The sequence below is a fragment of the Nymphaea colorata genome, chromosome 1, assembly GCF_008831285.2.
Source record: "Nymphaea colorata isolate Beijing-Zhang1983 chromosome 1, ASM883128v2, whole genome shotgun sequence".
NCBI lineage: Eukaryota > Viridiplantae > Streptophyta > Magnoliopsida > Nymphaeales > Nymphaeaceae > Nymphaea > Nymphaea colorata.
This window is the reverse complement of record NC_045138.2, coordinates 26,868,715-26,887,809: the sequence shown is the minus strand read 5'-3', so window position 1 is coordinate 26,887,809 and position 19,095 is coordinate 26,868,715. Positions and strand designations below refer to the sequence as shown.

The 19,095-nt window shown below is 38.9% G+C and overlaps 2 protein-coding genes across 2 annotated transcripts; one reads left to right on the top strand and one right to left on the bottom strand.

Annotated features, from left to right (window-relative positions):
- The first annotated feature begins 735 nt into the window (after window positions 1–735).
- Window positions 736–5,599, top strand: LOC116252180 (L-ascorbate oxidase-like). The gene is made up of 5 exons (XM_031626288.2): window positions 736–1,303; window positions 1,480–1,572; window positions 1,858–2,070; window positions 2,178–2,384; window positions 4,369–5,599. The coding sequence occupies exons 1-5, from the start codon at window positions 1,037–1,039 to the stop codon at window positions 5,323–5,325; spliced, it is 1,737 nt and encodes a 578-aa protein (XP_031482148.1). The 5' UTR covers window positions 736–1,036; the 3' UTR covers window positions 5,326–5,599.
- Window positions 5,600–7,623: 2,024 nt separating this feature from the next.
- On the bottom strand, window positions 7,624–14,344 carry LOC116254728 (transmembrane 9 superfamily member 7-like). Its single transcript, XM_031630281.2, has 7 exons — window positions 14,102–14,344; window positions 11,862–12,026; window positions 11,633–11,742; window positions 11,410–11,512; window positions 11,209–11,321; window positions 9,166–9,319; window positions 7,624–9,092 (listed from the first exon to the last, which is right to left on the bottom strand). The coding sequence occupies exons 1-7, from the start codon at window positions 14,216–14,218 to the stop codon at window positions 7,935–7,937; spliced, it is 1,920 nt and encodes a 639-aa protein (XP_031486141.1). The 5' UTR covers window positions 14,219–14,344; the 3' UTR covers window positions 7,624–7,934.
- Between the last annotated feature and the right edge of the window lie 4,751 nt (window positions 14,345–19,095).

Genomic DNA, 19,095 nt, shown 5'->3' with positions numbered 1-19,095 from the left:
CAGAAAAAGAGATCGCAAGCCTAGTCAAGATTGTCATACTCTTTATATATATATATATATATAGCAAGGCTAGTCAAAATTGTCAGCTCTTTATATATATATATACTAGAAATCCATGTCATATACAATGAAAATTGGTAGATCTCATATGCTATGTTAGAAATAAAAGCCAGACACTTAAAATTTGTTGTTAAAAATTTATTTTAAACAAAATAAAAATGTCCTAAATGTTTATAAAACTTATTTAATACAAAAACATGTTTTAGTTTCTTAGGTTGTTTCTACAGAAAAATGGGTATCTCTCTGCAATCAAAATTTGATGTCATATGGGGGGTGCAAATTTATTTAATATAAGAATACAATTAAACTCAAAAAATAATGAGCTTCTTATATGTTTTCCAAAATCAACTTGTTCTTGACATCATGTCTTAACAAGAAAAAGGATACCTTTATCATTGCATTTAAGCAGTCTAGTTTTTGTCTTTGACTTATAGCAATTATTCCAATACATATATACACATAAACGTGGCTGCCAATAGGGAGAAGAAAAAGTGCATCTGCATTGAAGTTTAGCCCGCTTTCACATTTTAAATGTTTAGATCAATAGCTTGCTACTTTCGACCTTTTCTTTTAGCCAGGAAATGCATTGCACCTAGAAAGCCAATTAATCCATTACTTCTAAAGGACTCCCAGATTATGAATCGCCATTACCCAACTGAAACAGAACAACAAGAGAACAGGAAAATGTGCAGAAGGTGCAGTAAATCAAGCCTTCAATGTAAGAATATTATTGTGGGTTTGTCTGCAAAATCGTGCTTTTGAGGTACACACTCCATCGGTCCCCCCCTCAAACCCCCACTCTCTTCCTTTCACACTGTTCTTCTCTCCAGAAAATGACTGCTTAACAGCGATCAATGGGGGGAGAGGAGTAGCCAAGTAGGTTATATATAGTAGTACTACTCCCAAGCTGCTGCCCATTGCGGTTTGCCTGTGGAGGCTTAAGACTGGTTTTCTTTCAGTAGATTACCACTCAGCCATGTCCTCCAATCTCTCTTCTTTCATTTTTTGCTTCTGTTTGGTGTTCCTCCTGCAATCAGCCTGCGCTTCCAAGGCAAGGCACTTGAAATGGGAACTGGGCTATCTCGACTGGGCACCCGACTGTGTGCAGTCCTTTGTGATCGGCATCAATGGCCAATACCCAGGGCCAACCGTCAGAGCAAAAGCCGGAGACACCCTCGTGGTGGAGGTGACGAACAAGCTTCCCACTGAGGGCGTCGTCATCCACTGGCATGGAATCAGACAGGTTAATTATCTCCATATATATATATATATATATCCATCTCTCTAGCTAGCTAGCTTTAAAGCTCCATTTTCATTCGTTTACGTGTTTTTGTATGTCTCTGGTAGTAATCGTCAGTCTTCCTGCTGTATCTTTCTTTTCATCGTTTCGTCCAACCTCATTTTTTCTTCTTGGTTCAGCTCGGAACACCTTGGGCGGATGGAACTGCAGCCATATCACAATGTGCTATCAATCCGGAAGAGACATTTGTCTACAGGTTTGTCGTCGACAAGGTAGTAATCTCTCTCTGTAGATCTCTCTATACACACATGCACACACAAAAAAAATCAATAGTAGCACATTATATTTGATATCTGTTTTTGAAAAACTAATGTTATGTATAGCACATTATGATCATGACGAGTTAGTAATACATTGCATATGACAATTTATATTCGTCATATAGTTCTTTGATTTAATTACTTTGTGCATATACTTTATGAGCTCTCTCTCTCTCTCTCTCTCTCTCTGTGTGTGTGTGTGTGTGTGTGCACTCTTTGACAGTTCTGTTGTTGTAGGCTGGAACATTTTTCTACCATGCGCACTATGGAATGCAAAGATCTGCGGGATTATATGGGTCACTAATAGTGAACGTTGCGGATGGACAAAAGGAGCCATTTGATTATGATGGGGAGCTAAGCCTTCTTTTGAGCGACTGGTGGCACCAGAACATCTATCAGCAGATGCTTGGACTCTCCTCCATCCCCTTCAAATGGATTGGAGAGCCACAGGCAAGCCAATATTACTGAAGTCTTTGCTCTAAGATATCATGCCATCGTCACTTTACCTTTTGTTCTCGCTCATCGTTTTCTTTGCTCTGCTCTGTTCGTGTTTGCAGAGTTTGCTTATTCAGGGAAGAGGGCAGTTCAATTGCTCGCTTGCGCGTTATTCGCAGACCACTTGGACTTATCCATGGCCTGAAACCATGTGTGCTTTCAACAACACCCAGTGCACACCCCACGTCCTTCGTGTCCAACCAAACAAGACTTACAGACTGAGGATTGCAAGCGTCACTTCGCTTGCTTCTCTTAATTTTGCAATTGGGGTAAGGTTTTTCCACACAGTTTATCACTTCTTTAGATGTGGGATTCTGCAGATCTCAACATTACGAAACAGGGAATTTTCCATATCGTCTTTATGTCCTCAGAAGTATATTTTGAAGATCAAGTTACGGTTCTTTAGGTCCAAAATGCTAAAAGAATTTATGAGGTCTGAAGTTACGGTGAGCCACAAGCTAAACAAGAGCCTTCCCAAGTTGTGCACCGGCATCTTTGACATGATTTTCATCCTTGAAAAGGATTTGCTTACTCCCCATTAATCAACTTTACTGATATCATTAAGTTTACGAGCAACTACAAGCTTGCAAAGTGAACATAAGATACGGTTCTGAGTAGGTAGGGCCTTGGACCTCAAAAGCGTCAGTACCAACTGGAGACCAACAAGGAAGCAGTCGGTGGTAGCCGGTAGGTGGAGTTTTCTTTTGAATTTTTTTTGAGAAGAAAAAGTGAAAAGATCCTTCTTTCCTTTCCTTCTCTATAAGTGGAAATGATCGGCAATCAATGACCTACTCTCTTAGGCACATTGGAGAAGTGGGCTTAGAAAAGCACCACCTTTTGTGAACTTTCACGTGGAATCATTCTAGACAGGAATTCTCTCTCTCTCTCTCTCTCTCTCTCTCTCTCTCTCTCTCCCCCCACTCTACCTAGAATAAAAGAACCTGCCGGGAATAGGCACCCAACAACTGCCTGAATAGTGTAAAGGCCGGAAGCCGGAATTGTCCCTTTCCTGTATCTTTTAACAAATCAGGTAAAAGTTAAACTCTTCCTTTATTGAGAGAGATGCGATCCCAGTCACCAGTTAAACAAAGTAAAGAGAACGACTGCTGGTGGCTGAATGCGACTCTACCTAGACAATCTTTTTGACCTTGTGTGCTAGATGTTGATGTGTGTGAGATAGATCTGTGTGGGATACGCGCTTTTCGAGCGTTACCCACTATAGAAATATATGCATGGAAGTCAGCAATGCAGTTATTATGGCAACACATTACTAGCTACCCACTCATCCACTATGTTCCATCTTTCTGTGATTAGAATTTACTTAGCAGGTAAGAGATTAAGCTATTCCTTTCTTTAGGCAATATACGGATATCCAAGGTATTGGTTCGATTTTATCTTGAAAGAAACAACTCAGTAAGTGAAAATGCAGGCCTTGTGCCATGATATCGGCCATGACTAGAAGCCAATTTCGGCTTAACTCCAAGGAGGAGCACTCTCTGACTCTAAAGCTGGTTTGGCGTTATAGAAGAGTATAAGAGACGCGATCATTGAAAATAATATACTGTGACTATGATTTTACTGCAATGATGCGTCTAGACATGCCGCCCGAGTCACTGGCGTTAGTGGATTCCACAGGCACGCGTTAAAGCAAGAAAAAAATTATCCAGATAAAATTTGAACCCAACTATTTTGAGGAGCACTTATCCCCTCAATCACAAAAGCATGTCCTCATTGTCCACATTCACATTACCAAGAAGAGTCCATCCAAAAGAGCCAGGTTTTTTCGCCCGACATATGGGGATAAGCTTTTCTTTGTAACGATATACAGCTCAAATATGAGATATATAAGCTGAATTTTCTTCTTTTATGTGTTGAAATGTTCAGTTTTATATTATGCATCAAAGATTTATGACGCCATCTCTGTTAGTTGGCCTGCCACCCATATTAGTCCAAGTTAGGTGATTACAGATCTGAAAATTTGTATTTTCTTTAAAACAATCAACAAAAGACGTAGCAAACTGCTTAGACTGAGGAGCCAGAATCAACTCATCCAAGTCTGCAAGGCTTCACTAAGTCACAAGTCGGTCAAAACGGTCACATAAGCATCTTATTTGATCATTTCAATAATCTACTCTACATTATATAGTTGACAATTTCTTTCTGCACCCATTTTTTGTAATGATTTATTTTTAATACTGATTTGTTTTTGGCACTGATTTACTTTTTAAGTACTGATGTCATTCTCAACCACAGGGACACAAAATGGTGCTGGTTGAGGCAGATGGCAATTACCTAGAGCCTACCACTGTTGACAAGATAGACATATACTCTGGGGAGAGCTACTCTGTGCTCATCAGAACTGACCAGAGCCCATCAACCAACTACTGGGTCTCCATAAACGTTAGAGGGAGGAAACCCAGTACACCACCTGGGCTAGCCATACTGAACTACTACCCGAACCCACATACCAAACTGCCCGCCATACCCCCACCGCCCTCCCCAGCTTGGAATGACACCAGCTACAGCATCTCCTTCGCTAGAAAGATCCTTGGCAAGTCATCCCTCAACCCGAGGCCGCCGCCTGTCGCCCAAAGGCGCATCATCCTCCTCAACACCCAGAACAAGATGAATGGCTACACCAAGTGGTCCATCAACAACGTCTCCCTTTCCTTGCCAGTCACACCTTACCTGGGCTCGATCAAGTTCGGGCTCAGCAATGCTTTTGACAGTGTTGTGCCGCCGGAGAATTTTCCGGCCGACTACGACATCATGCTGCCGCCGCAGAACCCGAACACGACGACCAGCACCGGTATTTTCAGATTTGAATTGAACGCCACGGTGGATGTTATACTCCAAAACGCCAACACGTTGACTAGCAACAACAGTGAGCTTCATCCATGGCACTTGCATGGGCATGACTTCTGGGTTCTGGGGTATGGAGATGGAAAGTTTGACGAGAAAAGGGATGTTAAGGGGTTCAACCTCAGGAATCCGCCGTTGAGGAACACAGTGACCTTGTTCCCTTATGGGTGGACTGCCCTCCGCTTTGTTGCAGACAACCCGGGGGTGTGGCCCTTCCATTGTCACATAGAGCCGCACCTGCACATGGGCATGGGGGTGATCTTTGCGGAGGGGGAGGAGCTTGTGGGGAAGATACCTTTGTCTGCACTGGGCTGTGGACTAACCAGAAATCTGCTGATCCACGGGTGAGCCTTACAGTCGTGGCTTGAGGGCGACCTGGTTCTTGATGATGCATCGGTCCTGGCATTCGAACACAACTCTCTCTTGCTCTGTGACTGTACGTCTGTGTGACTGTGTCCCATTTGTGTTTTGTTAATTGAGTCTCTATTTATTAGATATGCACTCTTTTTCTCTCTCTTTGTATATGTATACCAGTGTGAAACTGGTTACATGCACACTCAGTGTGCCATTTGTGTTTCATTAATCTAGCCTCTATTTAATAGATATGCACGTCTTCTCCCTCTATCTCTGTACATGTGTGTGTGACAGTGAGCCATTTATGTTTTATAATCTAGTCACTATGTATTAGATATGCACCCTACACATGGTATGCACGTATCGTAAACGAGCATTTGTCTTGGCACATGAAATTTCCGTGCACCAATAAAAGCATACATCATCAACTTCAATAAAGCATACATCATCCACAGAACTTTACATATATAGATGTTTGCCAAATTGCCATAGAGTAACCGGAAGCACCAACATCTTGTACTTATTAATTTTTGTGGGACACAATCATACTTGGTGACAGAATTATCATTGGAAACCGGTGATTAGCTCTGTTTATAATTGAAGCTTTCTTCAATCAAAACCAACTTTGGGTTTCCTTGTAAATTCAAGGGTTAATTCATTAGCTAATCATTAGATCATCCTAACGTGTTTCCCCAAAAGGCAACAGCACGTCGATTTAATCAGAAGAACTCGACAAACTTTTAACCGTACGTCTATTTGTTATTCAAAGATCTGCAGTGGTTCAAAATTGAAACACTGGACAATGAAGACAAGCATCAATCGGCAAGTGGGTTTATAACCTAATGTCAGATCATAAGCTCATGTTTCACACACGCTTTCAATGCAGTCACTACCGTACTTCAACTTGCAGTACTTCAACTTCATCTGCAGCAAGAATTGACATATCAAAAATTCAAAATAAAAACTAATCTCTTAATAACCTCTGCTCAGACCTTTGTGCCAACCTTCTTGATGACTTATCTCTATCATCGTTAAAGTTCTTTATGACTCGGCTTGTACATCATCCCTTTCTTCACTAATGATAAAGAGCCCGTATTTACGCATGAATTTGGAAGCTGCCTTGCATTGGTATAGGATCTAAATGCAAATTTTGATTAGTTACACGCCCATCGTCAGGACACACGGAACCACACCACATCCAACAGTTCTACAGCTGATAAATGTGTACATTTCACGAGGTCAAGTTTGCCAAGATTTTGAGAGAGAGAGAAATTGGCAGAAACTAGACCATTAGGTCCAACAAAAAGCAGACCCTTTAATTTTTTTGCTAAAAAATTATTTTAAATCCTAATTGATAAAAAATGTTTTGATATAAAGCATGATTTGTAAATTGTTATTTGTTTTTATGAAAGAAATGTTGATGGTATGGGAGCCATTTATTTTTGCTTATTATAAAAACGCTATTAAGATCTAAAAAATAATTAACTTAATATATGTTTGGAATCAACTTATTCTTAAAATTATATCCACAAAGTTAGATTGCAAAAAAAAAACAATGTAAATTCACATTTAAACAATTTGGTTTTCTTCACTGACTTAACGATCTAATTTCTATATATATATATATTATGTCATGAGAGTAATAAATACAGGACCACCTAAGTAGGACAAAAACCAGACCTACTAAAATAATTTTGAAAGTGTTTTTTATGCACCAGAGTGATTTCATGAGAAACATTTATCATGTTAATCTTTTTTACTTTAGTTATATTTTTAATTTGACTTTAATTACATTTGTTAATAATAAACAATAAACTACTTTTATAGCATCAAAATGTTGATAGTAGAAAAACCAATGTTCTTTTATAAAAATAGCTTAGAAAATAACTTGAACCGTAGGTTACCGCTCGGCATGTTATCGCAGAATGACCTTAAGCATTTTTCCAGAACTTAACCCTACAAATAAGTTACAAAAAACTTAAATAAACCCCTACAGTCCACTTCACACATCATATTTCTTTATTCCTGAACATATATTTTTAAATCTTTCATGATCATTCTGTCAGATTTGTAAAAGACGAACCCAAGAAGAGGATGAAATGACCACCAAACGCAGCAAATAAATACAGACGGTACTACATACGTGTGTGCGCGCTGTATATGGGAGTTCCGTAAGCTGAAAACTATATTTAAAGCTATCTGTGACATTAAATCAAGTGAAGTCCGGACCTATTGCAGAGGGCGAGAGAGAGAAAGAGAGAGAGAGCTTTCAAACATTGCACAGTCAAAGTATGATGTACAACTGGCTCCCTGGTTAAAAGATTTAAGATTCTCACATGTAAGGACAAGTAAAACTATGAGTTCATCATGTAGATGTTCAAACAAGCAAAAGATTAAATTCTGAAAGAAAAAACAATACATAACTATGCTGGTCTTCTACAAAATCACCATCATCCACGGCAAAATGTGATACTATAGAACGATGCCCGCCTTTGGTTCTTGGGTACTGCGCCCTTGCTCTTTGCCTTTTTTGCACCCCTCCCTGCTCAAATCCCATTGTTATTTCTGATGTTCTCATTATCGACCTCTGTCAAGTTTCTCCATCAGTCGATCTTCACAGAAGAATAGATCTTCCTCACAAACCAGAAGCAAGCATAGAATCCTATAGTTCCAGTCAAAACAAAGAAGGCATACGATATGATCAACATATAGCCGAAGTAGAGAATGCCTGACACGACTTTAGTTATGTCAAGCTTCGTGAAGAAATAGAAGACCGCATATAGGAAGAGATACAGAGCTGAGGAGCCTGCAGTCAGATAAGCCCTCCACCACCAGTGGTAGTCCTCACTGCACAGCTGGAAGTAGCAGAGGACAATTGTGATCTCCGCACATGTTATCAACAAGATAACAAAGACAATGAAGAGAAACCCAAAGATGTAATAGAACTGATTCAGCCATATGGATGTCAAGATGAAGAAGAGTTCAATGAAAACAGCACCAAATGGCAATATGCCCCCAATTAGAATAGAGAAAACAGGCTGCATATACCATGCCTGCTCAGGAATCTGCCTGGGGATCTTATTCGTCTTCACGGGGTCCTCAATTGCTGGCTTCTTGTATCCAAGATAACTTCCAACAAAAACCAAAGGCACTGATATGCCAAACCAAAGAACCACAAGTGCAAACATGGTACCAAACGGAATTGCACCTGAAGACTTTTCTCCCCAGATGAGAGCATTGAGTACGAAGAAGATGGAGAAGAGAATGGCAGGGAACATGACTGCTGTCTTCAGCGTGTTCTTTTTCCATTCTGTTCCTTTAAACATTTTATACAGCCTCGATGATGAATATCCTGCAAACAAACCCATAAAGACCCACAGGAGAACCATGGCAGTCATCAGCCCACCACGATTGGAAGGTGAAAGGAAACCGAGCAATGCAAATATCATGGTGACAAGTGTCATCCCAAAGAACTGGACTCCGGTACCAACATAAACACATAGTAAGCCAGAATTAACTGGAGGCCTGAACACATCTCCATGGACAAGCTTCCAACCAGTTTCTTCCTGTGCTTCATCTTGTGTTTCCAGCTGGTTATAGTTGGCAATGTCTTTGTATAGAGTTCGCATCATAATCATGGCCACCATTCCAGAAAGGAACAAGACAATCATCAAAGAATTGATAATAGAGAACCAGTGAATCTGGTCATCACTCATGAGAAGGTATGTATCCCAGCGAGAAGCCCACTTAATTTCACTTGTCTGAGAGAAAAGAAGCAGTTAGAAACTAGAGGATAACTAAAGCAAGAAGGTAAGTCCAGCAGAAAGTATGTACCTCAAAGAGAACATCGTAAGTGAATATAACCTCCTTATCTGCCTCTACTTCTTGAGGAACAGTGCTCCCTTGAATTATATTTTTCGAATCAGTACCACAAGTAATTAATTGAGGATTCTTCTCATCCCATGGCTGCTTGTACTCATGATTGACACTGTTTCGGGAAAAGAGTAAGACAAAGCTTGCACTTTGTGTGCCCAATTTTAGACTATCATGTGGGGCTCAAGATAGAACAAAAAGACAAGACAAGCACATAAGGCAAACACATTTGAAAATTACAAAGTAATGTAGACTAGAATCCATGCACCACATACAAACATGTCAAACAGCAGTTTGAAAGAACGTTGATGATAATAAAAAAAGAGGAATACAAGAATCCAGTTTCTAACTTTCACATATTTGTAGAGCAAATGTAAGATACAGAATACTCCTCTTATCTTCCACATCTTCAGAAAGAGTGCACGTATGTGCAGCATGTCTGCTATGTAAGAAGGACTATTTAGGTAGGTCTCTACACACATGTCGCACCTGCTTCTAGTATTGCTGCTACTCCAACTCAACAAATGCAATTGTCGGTATTGATAAGTACAGTCAACTACATATACACATGCACATTAGGCTTGACTCTAGCTCAAGTTTGAAGTTATTGAAAGAGTCATAAGTCCATACACTTAATATTTTAGTGACTGCAGTCCCATAAAAAGTATACGTCCTTGTTTTGCTATCCATAATTTCAGAGGAGTCTAATATTGTCCTCCATTTGACTTCAAATGAAAATCCCAATGTACCATTCAGTTAGGATTCAACTCTACCCGCTTTATTCTCTCTCCATCTCTTTTCTGCACTGCTCCCTTTTTTTGTCAGAAACCAACAATGCAGAGAGTGTTGGGTTCCCTTTCTCTTTCAGCTCCCTCTTGCCAGTTTTTACTGTCGACTGTGACCACGACTAGAAACTAGCATCCTTAGCTTTATTTCTTTTGTCGAGTCATTGAACGAATGATAGTTTGTTAGTCGTTAATTTAATGTTTGTTAACCATTTATGTGTATAGCCAAAGAGACACACACCCTTGCCCCCACACAGACAAACCGAGCTTTTTTTTTTTCAAAATGCTACATGAGACCCACAGTCTGAACCTTAGGTCTGACCTCAAAGAAAAAAAAAGAACCATCCTTAAGCACATATTCAGAAAAAATTTATTCATTACTTATATTGAAAAATTGTTCAAAATGATCTTTCCAAAGATCCTTAGGTTAAGAAATCTTCAGCAAATTGAGTTTTCACCTCTCAAAATTATGAACATGATGGTACATTTAAGCTGATTAAACGTATTGACATGGTAAATGCGAGAGAGAGAGAGAGAGAGAGAGGAGCTATATCACATAAATGTGGGTGCAGAAGCTTGTACATATCTAAAGAAGCTTATACATATAAGAAAAATGATATAAAATTGACTTAGGGGGGTAAAGAGTGTGTTTTTTGTGCACCTGTGTGTGTGCGCGTGCACGTGTGCATGTGTAAAACAGTAAATATAAACAACCACACTCAACAGCAAACCCATAACAGCACCCAAGCTGACAAGGGTGTGGCAGCATATATGCCATGTCCATGTGACAAGGAAGCCAAGGGACGGGGAAAAGTTCAAGGGAGAGAGGACAATCCTGCCTCTAAAGAGAAGACATTAGTTGTATCAGGGACAAAGGAACAGACTGTGCAATGCAAATAGAAAGGACGCATTAACAACATCAGATTGACTCTTGAGTCTCGGAAAAAATCTTCCGACCAGATAAACTCTGGTAATGAATAAAACAAAATAATTTTGTTCAAGAAATAAAAATGAAAAATACCATTACCATGCTATCGCTGCTATTCACTTTTAGTTTTTTCCAATATACTGCAACATGATGTAGTAATCTCAATCTTAAGACAAGGTTTTAATGTTGTCCCTTTTTACATTCATATATGAATGTGTGTGCATGTCTCTGTGTGTGTGTGTGTGTGTGTGTGTGTGTGAGTGTGTGTGTGTGTGAGAGAGAGAGAGAGACCTATATGGAGTAACCTCAAAACCAACAATACGAGCAGAATCAGTCTCAACGTCCTTGTGATACATGACTTTGAACTGCAGATGGTTGTTGATGAAGTACTTTTCCTCTTTGCTCTAAACAGGATTTCAGGAGTTAATCAGCAAGCAAGCAAAGGATATCATAGAAAAAAAAAATAAAGACCAATATTTTTCAGTTTGATACCCCAGAATAACTTGCTCTGAAACCAACAAGGAAACCATGCTCATAGGTCTTGCTCCCATCCCTCCTTTTCCTGATGACTGCAACTGGAAGATTGTCCAAAATCCTATTAAAAGAAAAAACAAACAAATAAGGAATAAACTTTCCAGCAAATCTCCAAAAATATTTCTAAACAAGCCAAGACAATGCCTTAAATTGAAGCAAAAATAAAAAAATTTCCCCTTACATATTGACCCTGTATTCATCATCAATTTTCTCCTTGAAGTTCCTTGCTGATTCAGCATCAAGTTTTGTCTTGCACGCAAGTTTGCATGACTCATCCGTTCTCATTTTGAACTGCACCAATGTAATGCACTTCATGTTATACACTGGATAAACTGTGAAGGGATAAGAGAATACAAAGCTAAAAAATGTTGCTTTCCAGGTCTGTTAAATCACAAAAACCTCAAGCTTACCAAGTAAAGAGAGTTTTCAATACGATCACCTCGAAGAACCTCTCCCAGATTCTCTGCACTGTTCATAATCTTATCTGGCTTACAATAGTTCAGGAAATAATAGTCATATGGAAGTTGGGTTTTTATAGATGAAAGCTTGTTCACTTTCACTTGTAAATTATCACCCTGAAATGGAAATCAATGTCAAACAAAAGAAACAAGTTAGCACTTGGCAAAGAAGTTGCACAACGTGATACCACATACACATTACGTAAATGGGTGTAATATTAATAAAAGGAAGCAAATGCACGCCATGTCATAAGAAACAACTACTTGAGGACTGTTCAATTCATTTTCCTCTATGCTCTGCATTATCTGCAGTGCAGTCTAGTGGTTCAAGGGTTATGATGGTTTATCGCTTACAGTATTGCACCTGCCATGCTTCTGCCATTGGAGCATTTCATATTAAAGCAGAAAAATGTTTGCCTAGTCAGGGCTACTTTCATTTTTCATACATCACCTTCTACTGAAGGGCCCAACTCTGACCATGAACCCTAACAAGTAACATCTTTATTACCTTACCACAAAGCCCACAGGCTGGTACACCATATTAATGTGTTTGTGCTCCAAGCTTCAAAATAAAGAAAGATTTTACTACATAAAGAGATATCTTCATTACTTGTATTTCATAAAACCAAACTTGACAAGAAAATTTTGTCACTTCATGTACAGCTATGACATATTAAAGATATTGGATCAACTCAACTCACTCGTGCTAAAGCTCAATAGATAAAATATATGCTAATCTGCAAAACAGCCAGCCTGCAAGCTCTTGGGATTCACTAAATATAATGCATAAGTTGGATTAAAATAGAAAAAAATGGCCCATATAGCATGAGATATCTTTAGACTCTATAAGCAACATTATGAATTTATGTGATAGCTAGATGTTTTAACTTTTAACCACGTCTGGCGGTAAGAAAAGTACTCTGTTTCACTGAGACCAGAAACATTCATAGATACTAACAAAGGACGAGGAGACATAATGGTAACTATGCTGACGCTCAACAATATATGAAATGATTTTTCAGTAAACTAGAAATTCAAGAAATCTACAAAGATAATTTCTTATCTACTGATGGAACGTTGAAAAGAACCACTTCATAAATCTAGTGAAGTTCTAACCAGGCTTATTCAGCTAAGCTTGTCCAAATTTAAGCACGTGCTGATCGAGTCCAAAAAGAATGTGCTTTTAGAGTCCAAGCCAAATATAGTTGGGCCAATTCAGGAGCAGATTCAGTAAATGAGACACAGACGTATTAACGACCTTCCAGCTGAACAACACTACCGGTACAGAGGATGAGGAAAATTTCCGACCAATTGAGCCACTCAACGTGTGGAAACATAACTTGAATATAATTCTAACAGCAAAATACACAAGCTTAAATTAAACCTCACACGAAATGTGGCCCTGGTGCATTCAAAAGGCTAGCATTGTAACAAGCAATTTGTTCATCGAACAGAACAATCATCTCTACAGAATCACAACGTACTGGTCTTGCGCCATTGCAAATCCAACTACTTGACTGCGAGAACGAGTACATATACCTCACTGTTCAGCTCAGGGATCCATAATTCTCGTTCCAATGAGTACAGACATGTCATGATCGAGACAAACCAAGTAAGACACCCGCTCAAACTGGGACAAAGCAACTCAAAATACAAATCAATCCAGATATTTTTTGACAGCCTTCGCCTCACAAACACCACAATCACTATCACATAATTTGGAATGCATCCAACGATCCATTTGCAATCACTCCTGGATCCCAAGTATTCAACATCCGAACAAGGCTATCACTACCCATTACCCAACTAAACGAGTTGGCCAATTGACACGAAGAAAAATAAGTACAAGAAAAACCCCAATAGTTAGCCATTCAAAATCTACTAATGTACACTCCAATCTAGTACCTATGAACCGACCGACACCCAGATCCAGCAAGAAACCACAAGTGAAGCAAGCCCATCAAAATCGAACGTCTAAACAATCCGATCAAAAACCAAAAAACCACACTGCAAACAGTAGATCAAGATGTACCATGCAGAAATGGGCCTAACAGTAACGAGTAAGTTGCGAACCAAACAGATCCGCAATAAATTCGCTTCCAGATCAAAAAGCTAAAGAAGAAAAAGCAAGAGATCGAGCGGAAGAGATAGCAAGAAACAGAACAAATTGGGTATGTCATTCTTTCCGGAACCTTCATGAAGTCTTGAGGGGCGACGCCGGGGAGGTAGAAGCCATCGACGACGGAGGCGAAGAGGAAGGCGACCAGCATCGCCGAGACGGCAGCGGGAAGACGCGTCGCCGATCCCATCGTCGGTGGACGCGGGGAGAGAGAGAAAGGAGAGAGAGAGAGAGGGGAACAGAGACGGAGAAACCCTCTGCTTCTCTTTCTTGTGACCAACCTTGCTCGCTTGCTTCGTAACGAGGGAGAGTAAGATGAGAATTAGAGCAGTTATTATAAATCTTTTGGAGTCCGATCTCAATATTGGACAGCTTGAGGCAGACATTTTAACCGTTAATTTCAGAAAACCCTCCATTCTTCTATGATTTTCCATATGATGAACTTTTCTTTTTGACAATTCTAGAAGCACACAACCTTTGCCTCTCTTCTAAACAGGACGGGCATGGTTTTAAGGTCTTCTTACTACTCTCTTTTGTAAGTTCGAAATCCAATTTCTTACAAATTTTGATCCATTCTAAGGCTATGTTTGATAGTTTCCTATAAAAGATCCAAAAGCATCACAAATCTATAAAGTTCTTCTTGAGATCCATGCTCTTTATATCAAACATGCAACTGTAAAATGCACTGTTTGCTTCAACAGTGAATTTCACTTTATTCCTGATTTTAGATTAGAACTAACATGAGAGCTCTATAGTTCAAGTAAGTAGAAGGAATGTTTCATCTTAAAAACTTTATAGCTAGTTTGTTAGATGAAGAGTAATTGGATGTTCTGCTTTAATTTTAGCTACTCGATCAGGCAATCAGATAGTTAAAAAAAAACATGAGTGTAATTAAAAAACTATATAGTGCAACGCGACAAATTTTATTGGATGAAACATCATATTATTTTACTTCATGAAAGCTAAAAAATATGTGGTGGTTTTAGAAAATAAATTAGAATGAGTACCATCTCATCATCATCAGATTGAATGAAAGAATGAGTTTTTTAAACATATTATAGAATTGTATAATTATCTTCATGTCCATTATTTATACTAGCTTCTTCGCAAATACTTTGACCTCTTCAAAATACTTCCTCCACCTTGCTGAGCCTTCATTCTGCCAAACATGCCATTACAGTCGGTGGCCTCCTGTTGTTTTCGTTCTGAAAAAGCTAAGTAGCAAGTAGGAACTAATTTGAAAATGTGTGCAAAAGGAACACCATTTTGAAATATCGTTATAAGCCAGCGTTCCCGTTGCAAAAAGAATTCATATATAATAAGGTCAAACCCTCGATCTTAACGTGAAACTGAACAGAGTTTTTGACCATAGCCCGAGGCCCCCACATTTTACTCGATAATTTTTTATTCAAAAAAACGTTAAAATACCCGCATTGAAAATCCCGTGAAATTGCAAGATCATTTTTCACTGGCAAAATCAGAGAAAGGTTAGATTCAATTCCTTTTCCTTTTATAAAAGGAAAGTAAAAAAAAATGGAAAACCGGATAAAAAAAGCAGCCTCCATATATGAGTTCCCGGATCTGATTGTAAATAGGTCAAATTCGGATTCGGGTCAGATCTGAATCAGCATTTATAAACAAATTCAATGTGGATCCGCATTAGAACCCTCATTTTCAAGGGGCTCAAGTATCTGCTGGATCAAGATATTCAAGTATTTATCTAGAACAACATGGGGCACACGTTTCCCAAATTATTCAAATTTTTATGAAAAATTTACCCTACTGTTTGTATAATTTAAAGGGCACTATCAAACATATATTTGCACCAAAACTTATGCGAAATTCTTGCACTAGCAAAGTTGAATTGCATAGTCAAGCGAAGTTATAATTCAAATTGCATCGCAAAAAAGTGATCATTTGGTTCAAGCCAATGATTATCTTAGATTTGCTAATGTATCAGTACCTACTATGTGCCTTTCTGGCCGAATCACATGAGAAGATTGAAAATTGTAGTTTATCTAATAGAGGATCTTAGGTGTGTCACGTCCTGGATTATGAAAAGATAGAGAAATTTATAAACAACTACTCAACTTTTGACATGTTTACGCATAACTGGTTAACATTTGTGATATTACAAATAAGTGCCCAATATTACAAAATAATTACAAGCACATGATTCGTAAATTAAATGTATTAGAATGCATCAATACGACCATTTAGTTAGAAGGCTTTTATGATTTACATTCTTTGTAGTTTCTCCACGACAGAGAGAGAGGGAGATGTGAAATTCTAGAAAATTTTACTTTAAAATGTAGCCTGTAAAATTTCTTGTTTGGAAGAAATCATCCTTTATAGAAATAGTAAAAATAATATTTTCGAGTATGTTTTAATAGTTTTCATTCATGAAGCATGTGTTTGTGAACTATTTCATAAAATAATGCAGTTTTTATATATATACATTTTTTTCAAGAGTTAGGTGGTTATCTGTAAATATATCAAACATTAAGCAATTAATCGTAAATTTCTCTAGAACATATTTACCAACCATTCAGCCTCACCTCAGAGGGTCGAAGAGGAACGGGAAAAAGTGAGAGATGGTGATAACTTGTATGTATGCATGATGTTCATCTGGATGCTGATCAAAGGATGACGCGCAACATCTTCGTGAGGATGATGCCGACTTCTTACTCAAAACAAGGCTACCAACATTACATGATGCCAATGCTGTGATGGTCATGATGCCGATGGTGGTAGATATGGCATATCCATAGAACAGATTTAACATCCTCAGGATTTGAAAATCTTATTTTTTCAATGCAGAGTGGAAAAATGAGAATTTTGAGTGTAGATCTTACATTTGACTTGCGATCCTTAGTTTGATGAACTATAGATTTTACCACATTCATGTCATATCCATAGATTTCAAATCCGAAGTAATCAAACGCCCTCTAAGTGTAAGTGTCTCATGCAGATCTTACGCCTGAAGATGATCAGATCTTTGCCATGGAACGTACGCTACACTGTTAGGCCCCATGTCAGCTTAGGTCCTGAGATCTAAGATCTTGATTTCACAGCTCTCTGATATTTGAGATCTGCATTTGAACTTCTTTAATATCTGAATTCTGGTTTCAAACTTTGGGGCACTTGGGTAGCTACTAACTACATATAAGGGACATAAAACCAGGGATCCCTGCTACTAATCTTCAACTGGATTGGAGGTGGCAGTTAGGAAAGTAGGGCACTGGATACGACTAGCAAATGGCCTTTGGATCTACCAACACAAGTTTAGAAATAACATTAGTCACGCATGAGTTCTAGTTGCCAGATTTCTACCAAACTATGCTTATGGGGATGCACCAGCAGTGCTGAACTCTTGCTCTCGTTTAAATTGAAGGACTTAAATTCAACCCCTTGGTCTGGTACTCGGGCTTTTATACTGTGAATTTAATGCTCCAGTTTTATGTACTATTTGCCCTTTGTTTTAGGAGCATGGAGAGCCCAGATCTCTGAAACATGTAAGTCACTATAGGCCCACCTGATATGGTAAAATAAAATAAAATCTCCTGAGATTAGTATCTCAGATTGATGTATAAAAACACCAATGTGTGAAAGAGATTTTACTTCCCAATTGGCACGGTGGAATTTTTTTTTTTTACCCTTTGTGGTTAATTTTAAGAACCCCTAGCCGTTGGATCATATGGAATGAGGGGTTTCGTTTGGTAATGATGTGATCTTCTAAATCGAGCTTCAATGTAATAAGGATTCAGAAATCAGACTGTTGAGTTTGGTAGAAGGGCCTAGACCATATGGGTATCTGATTATCAGTTGGTTGAATCTAGATTTTTTTTTTAAGTTCAACTTGTTTTGAGTTGAATTAAGGTCGAATATCAGACAATAGGTATGACGAATGAATGAAAATCACCAGTTTCTCTTTCCCTTTTTCCTCTTATATCAGATCTCATGATCATGGCGAGCCCCAGGCTGGCTTTTACCTGTTACGACCATCCTGATCGTGTGATTAGAACCAAGCTCGAAACCATCGAACTCCGTCCATCGATCATGGCTTTTTCCTTCCCTCTTTTCTTTTTCTCTGATTGCTAAGTTGGAAATTCAGATTACAAGCAAAACCCAGCTTCAATTTCATACTTGGGATTCCCACAGCGAAGCAGATTGCATTCGAATGACGAACAAGAAGTGGCAAACAATTGGAAGAATACTCCTCTTTAAGCACAAAATCGATAAAATTCAAAAGAAAAGTACTTGTTACTAAGTTGCCGTGGCCCATTATTAGAGGAGTCTGTGTTCCACAAAGCCCACAGCACAGTCTGTGTCATAGGTGGTGAGCAGGGAACTAGAAGGGAAGATGTTGCTTTAGATCAATGTTTGAGAAGAGGCCGGGTGGGGCAGGTGCCCTGAAGAGGCCAATGCCCTTCCCATTTTCTTCCTATTTTGAGGGTTCACAACTACTTTTGGACGTGGGTGGGAAGCAGGATACCTGTTAACTAGAGTGTCACTTACTTACCATTTGTAATTCAGAAAAGTAGCACCCATAAGAATCAAACTGACAACTGGACTTTTACATGCCTACAAGTCCAACTGGGCAATATTTGTTTCAATCAATCATAGAGGTAGTACAATAATGCATTTCCTTGCGACTAAGTCAAACTTTCATAGGCCAGCCAGTCCGACTGGGTAATATGCCTTCCAATCGTGGAGGTTAGTCCAATAATGCATTTTTCTTGTGGCTAAGTCAAGTGGGAAAATCCACCATTGCCAAATGCATTTTTGCTGGCGTTCAGCTTCAAAAACCCTCACGGTCTCTCGTTTCTCTTGTCCGAGAGAGCACAATCAGCTTCAAGCTTACAAACAAAAGGAGGCACGGTTGAATTTGAAACGCATGATCTCCCTTGGCGAAATTCAGTAATGAACAAATACCAGAAAGCAAGCATTCTCTGTTATCTGACTTCCATGACAAACTTGCCTACTGATTGTCAACTAAAACTAGAAATCATTACTTTACGATGTGCCTCAGAGTGTTTTCAAGTGTAACTTGAAACTTTGGTCAAA

Excerpts from the sequence above, each read along its gene's own strand:
- LOC116254728 (XM_031630281.2), bottom strand. The coding sequence starts at position 14,218 with ATGGGATCGGCGACGCGTCTTCCCGCTGCCGTCTCGGCGATGCTGGTC. Across the intron at positions 9,320-11,208 it reads TTTGAGGTTACTCCATATAG|TGTCAATCATGAGTACAAGC; the intron begins GTCTCTCTCTCT and ends TTCCCGAAACAG. Across the intron at positions 9,093-9,165 it reads CTTACGATGTTCTCTTTGAG|ACAAGTGAAATTAAGTGGGC; the intron begins GTACATACTTTC and ends CTTTTCTCTCAG.
- LOC116252180 (XM_031626288.2), top strand. The coding sequence starts at position 1,037 with ATGTCCTCCAATCTCTCTTCTTTCATTTTTTGCTTCTGTTTGGTGTTC. Across the intron at positions 1,304-1,479 it reads ACTGGCATGGAATCAGACAG|CTCGGAACACCTTGGGCGGA; the intron begins GTTAATTATCTC and ends TTCTTGGTTCAG. Across the intron at positions 1,573-1,857 it reads ACAGGTTTGTCGTCGACAAG|GCTGGAACATTTTTCTACCA; the intron begins GTAGTAATCTCT and ends CTGTTGTTGTAG.